Source organism: Protomyctophum bolini (genome assembly GCF_963924005.1).
Source record: "Protomyctophum bolini genome assembly, chromosome: 21".
Lineage (NCBI taxonomy): Eukaryota > Metazoa > Chordata > Actinopteri > Myctophiformes > Myctophidae > Protomyctophum > Protomyctophum bolini.
In genome coordinates, this window is record NC_137882.1 from 25678124 (window position 1) to 25683677 (window position 5554).

Below are 5554 nucleotides of genomic sequence, written 5' to 3' on the forward strand. Positions count from 1 at the left end.
CTAAACTATGGAGTTTAAAGTCAGATAGATTCTTTTTTATTATACGTGAGGGGAAACAATGAGTTCAGCTGCTTATTGCATGGAGCAATCGTCAGGGGAGGCTTAAACTCAATTACTGTAACCGTACTGAATAGGGAAAAAACTGCAGAGAACAAAAATACACCCCAGCGTATCAGCCAGTGAATAAAAAATTAAAACGTATGAATAAAAATCGACATGAAGCGTATCAAATATTTATTTTTTTCTGGGCAACAAAGGACTATAATACATTGACAGGCATGGGAACTATTGCCAGCACATGTCTATACAATACAGCTAAAACCGCCTCCAATTTTTGGACATATCGGACATAAGATTTCAGGTGGTCCCAAAGAATGTTTCTGAATGTCTTCAAACAAATATATAAAAAAAAGACAGGTTTCCATTTATTGCTTTCATGGTGCTTCGAGGAGAGAACAGGAGATGAAACGTATTCTGATTGGCACAACACATAAAAGCTTGTATAAAAACAAGAAAATAGAAACACAAAAACAGTTGAGTCAGGGTCTCATTTATGCTCTTTTTCAATTAAAAAAAACTGAATAAGGATGATATATATAGAGAGAAATTGAAGTTTATTTCTATTAAATTTGTTCACTTGCTTCAATGTTGCCTCGACATGCTACAAGAGGGCTCAGTTGAAATATCCCATAGAAAAAAATACCCCAAACTTCTGTTTTTCTAAGAACCATAAAATCACATGAAGAACTAACCGAATATTCAAACCCACTAAAACAGGAGGCACCAGATAAATAAAAAAAAGAGAAGTTTCAACAGACGCACCATATGTACAATTCCCATTAAATTACACATAAATAAATATATACATACATGAACACCGATTCCCTTATAACCGCGAATCGTGTTGAAATTCAAAAGTTCAAGTTGGTCGCTTGGAGAGAAGTGACGAGAGAGTAGCCTATAAACTTAAGTCATGACATGGAACTCTGGATTTTCTCTTTTTTTGTGTGGTTTTTCAAGTTTATTATTCACAATACTGATAAGAATTCATCCTCTTTTTTCTTTTTTTGTCACGGCTACAATCGTAAAATTGAGATATAAGGAAGGATCGCTGGATTTCAGTCCGTTTCGTTGCAGCTCATGATAAAAAATAAAGGGGAGTAGACATTAAAAAGTCCTCTGGGTGAAGGAAGACACCTTTCCCTCTCCACCTGGAGCTGTGCAGCTTCTCTCGTTTCTGCTTCTTTTCTTTGTCTTTTCTTATCATTTCATATCTTTTTTCTTTTTTTTTAATATGGAGGGAGTGGAAGAAGATTCTTGCGTCGTTTCCCCGTGAATCCAAAGTGGAATGACGTAGTAAAAACAAACATGTAAAATCGCGCGCGATCAGGAAGTGGCACGTTTAACTTGATCAATAGTATTTATAAGGTATTTATAATATTTATATCGGGTAGGTTGGTCGACAGGGGGACCCGCGGCCTTTGGCAGGTGCATGAAATCACTTTCTGTGCTTCTCATCCTTGTCGCCTTTAGTGCCGTTATCTGAGTGACCGTTCGGATTGTTGTTGAGGTACATTTTGTCCATGGCTTTGATCGCCTCGGTCAAATAGTTCTGGAGGGCTGTGAGGGCCGCGCACATGGCCGGGGTCCCGAATCCGTGAGAAATTAGACTGAAATGGGTCAAGCAGCTCTGAATCCCCGGTTCAAGAATAGGCTGTGGCCGTGAATTCCCCAGCGGCGTTCGGTCCTGGGAAAGCAGGTCTGTGAATTCTTTGCAGATTTGCCTAAAAAAAAAAAGAGAAACGGTGGAGACAACGATCGTGTTAATTACCAATCAAGAACGTCAAAAAAATGTCCAGCAGCTGCATGTGATGAGGCGCTTTCTGATCAACAAGAGAACAGACCCTTGACTTATTGGGTCAAACTAGTCCAATCCGTGGTGTAATAATTAACAGCTGTTTGATTATAGACGTCCATCATCAATATTGCATGGGGAGTGGGGGGGGGGGGGCATGCCTTGCAAGCTTCTGCAAGGAGGAACTCCCATGTTTCAGATGATATGAATTATGAAAATAAATAAAAAGTCTATCTTCAAGAGAACCGCGGGAGTTTGACGTTGGAGCTGTGTGTCAGTGTCGATGAAAACAAGGAGCAAACAAAATGGTTGCGTGTTGTTGAAGGCAAGCAAGCCTGTTCAAACGACACCACTAATAACACTATAGGCTATTATTAAGCTATATATACACACTGTGTTATGCCACACTCGGTGGCATAACACACACGCACTGCGCGCGTGCGCGCACACACGCGCGCGCACCCACGCACACGCACACACACACACGCACACGCACACGCACACACACACCCACACACACACACACACACACACACACACACACACACACACACCATGCTTACATAAGAGGTCCAAAAAATGTCTGAATGAAATGCATATTTAGAAGTGCTGTGAAATAGGCTAACCTTTATGGGAGTGTGTGGGATCTAGAAAGTGGAGGGTCACACTCAGAGTGGCGAGAGTGACAGTTTTATTAATGCCTTCATATCACAAGATATAAGAACAAATGTTTCGGCTACACCTTCATCAATGTGTTTGTTTGTTTGTTTGTTTGTTTGTTTAGTTTAAACTGAAATAAAATATAACAAAGCAAGCCCATGCATTATTTAATTAAGTATAGGCCTACATTTCTGACAGGCATAAATGCATGTGTTTTATTTGGCATGTGATATTAGGCTATCATTACATGTATATCAACAAATTACTTTTCAGATTTTTTTGTGTGTGTGTGTGTGTGTGTGTGTGTGTGTGTGTGTGTGTGTGTGTGTGTGTGTGTGTGTGTGTGGGCTGTCACACAAGTAAACACATTTATATAGCAGCACTGATCATGGATCCACTTTGGGTGACACAGTGAAATGTGATAATAGCACTTACTTCGTTGCCAATAGCATGTTTTTTCTTTGGACTTGTTCATTTGGGTCGGAATGCTGACGGTTTACATATTCAGCTACTGCCTTGGCTGGAAACTCGGTCTCGCATACGTAACCAAAATCCCTGGCAAGATGCACTGCTTCGCCTGAGAAAGAAAATAAAATAAAAAACATGCCCGATTGAGTGTGCTGAATGAGTTGTGTTTGTGTAATATGTTTCGCTCAGAACTGCACATGGTGACATCTAATATAGATCAATTAACACTTCTCTAATTAACACTTAATTAACTGACAAACGAGCCTAGGTCCAAAGTGGTGCCACTGGGTTTGACCCTGCAGACAGTATATATAGCCCATAGGCCTATAATAGGCACCTGTTTACCGCCCCAACAATCGGGCTTAATAACAACAAAACCGCAGGCAAGTTACACACGTCATCATAGCCTATAGGCTGCCTACCGTGAGAACGGTTAAAATATGGGGGGAGAAACATGTTTTCATATGCGGATATGAAATATCAGAAGGGGGCGTCATGCTTAACACCATGACATTGATTACCAATGCCCACACATTACTGACAGTCCAGCAGATCACAACGGCATAGGGAAGCAATTTTAAAAGGCTAGGAGTTAAATCCGGGTCCCCCCTTTTTTTTTTCTCTCTCTCTCTCTCTCTCTCTTTTTTTTTTTTTACAGACTTCAGCCATGAGAATCGCAGGTTCATTCCACCAGAGTATAGTCTGAGCTCGCTCTAGACTCTCTCTGTTGATTTGTTCAAGTCTTTGGTTTTAATTTCCTGAAACAGTTGGGTTTTTACTGCGGGGCTTCCTGCCCATAAGCCTCCACTCCGGAAGAACGCATGCGCCAATTAGCATCAAAGCTGCAGTCCGGTAAACTCGTTTCCATAAAATGGAGCGGATCATAAATAATAACAGCACGTTCAGAAACGCCAGTGTCCCCTCCGCTAAACAACCTCTAGTGTCTTCAGGCCACCTACTATACCCCGTGCAGGCCTCTCGCCAACCACCTTATCCTTAACAATCATACATTTCTTCAGGCTCATTACAAATACAGCACCAAATTTCAATGAAGCATTCGGTCCTCGTCTGCAATAATGATTAACTGGGACCAATGAACCATCACAGGCTTTCACCTTTTAAAACCCACGGCACAACCAAATACCACTGCACTGAATAATAAGGTTCAACTTTGCAAGCTAAATGGATTTATCCAGTACCAGCATAGCGAAGAAAGGCATCCTTGCAACCACATTATAATTGACTAATTTATTCTTTAATGGGCCCGCAACATATATAGCTCCTCAATAGGTCAGCATGCCCTTTGTATATGCAAAAGAAATATCCACTGTCTGAAAAGCCACGACATATACACGACTATTAATAGCCGTATTAATGTTGCCATTAAACCATATCAGGCCCAACAATAATGTCGAAAACAATAAGGGGTTAATCAATCAAATAATATCCTCACCCATGAGGTGGAAAAAATACAGTCCAATAAGCAAGCAACACACTCAGTAATTAACTCGATGCCAGCACAAATGCACTGAGCATAAACTAGGCCAACCATGGACCTGCAAGTGTCGTAAAACGGTGCAGCCGATGCTGCAAAGCCACAAGAAGAATGATCAGCTCCATTCTTTTCTCTCCAAACACACATAGCCTATCCTTCATGCATTATTACTTGCTGAGGCAAAGTCAGTCCAAATTACACGGATGAGCGCCTATATTATGCTGATTTTGGGCGGGCGCCCCCGTTAGAGGCACCTGCTATTGCAGGAGCCGCAAAACCCAAGTCGGTGGTTTTAACAACCATGCACGCCAACTTACCTTCGACTAGTGACGTCAGCAGGGTAACGTTCGCTGCCTTGCGTCTACCTGCGGGTAGATTCAATCCGATTTTATCCAGTTTCTCCCTTAAGGATCTGCCTCCATTCTTAGACTTTGCCCTGTGACAACAAAAAGAGAAATTAAATGAATATCTGGTGTAGGAATTCCCATTGGCCTATATATATAATCTCCATGAACTTGCATATGTTATATGCCTTTTGGATGCATGTGGACATTTATAAGGGACAACTATATGGCACAAAACAATTGATTTGATTTTGGTACTTTTTATTTTCTGTAAATCGAGCATGAATAAAAGTTTAAAAGAGCATCATCCCATCAGAGTCAGACCCATATTCATCAGCAGACGAATACATGTGCAACATTAATAAATAAACGAAATCTACTTGGCTGTCTATATTATAGCAGGCCTACTCTACAGCACTTCAATAGACTGTTCACCAGAGACCAATGTTTTCATGCGTAATGCTTTCACTGGGCCTACAGTGCCGAGGTTGAAACAGACTAGGCCTACATTAATTTGGGGGCTGGTGCACATCGACACTGAGAGAGAGAGGGAGGGGGAATGGTGGGGAGAGCGAAATTCAGTGCGAGAAGTTAATATGGAATTTAACAGACCTCTCCTGCTTTAAATGCAGGAGCTAGGTGTCATGGTTGGTCGATTTTAATTATTCTTGGTACAGAGAAGAGAGGGGGGAGAAAATGAGAGGTGTAGAGAGAGAGAGAGAGAGAGAGAGA

General features: G+C 41.3%; 1 protein-coding gene across 6 annotated transcripts in view; it reads right to left on the reverse strand.

The window, feature by feature from the left end:
• Positions 1-225: 225 nt before the first annotated feature.
• The window catches only part of tfap2a (transcription factor AP-2 alpha), a 12168-nt gene continuing 6839 nt past the window's right edge, over positions 226-5554 (reverse strand). For all 6 annotated transcript variants that reach the window (XM_080794376.1, XM_080794374.1, XM_080794373.1 and 3 more), the window contains exons 5-7: positions 4796-4914; positions 2951-3092; positions 226-1784 (exon numbers count right to left, since the gene is read on the reverse strand). In XM_080794376.1, coding sequence (XP_080650502.1) covers positions 1499-1784; positions 2951-3092; positions 4796-4914 — 547 coding nt within the window. In that variant the 3' untranslated portion in view covers positions 226-1498. The remainder of the gene's footprint in view (positions 1785-2950; positions 3093-4795; positions 4915-5554) is intronic.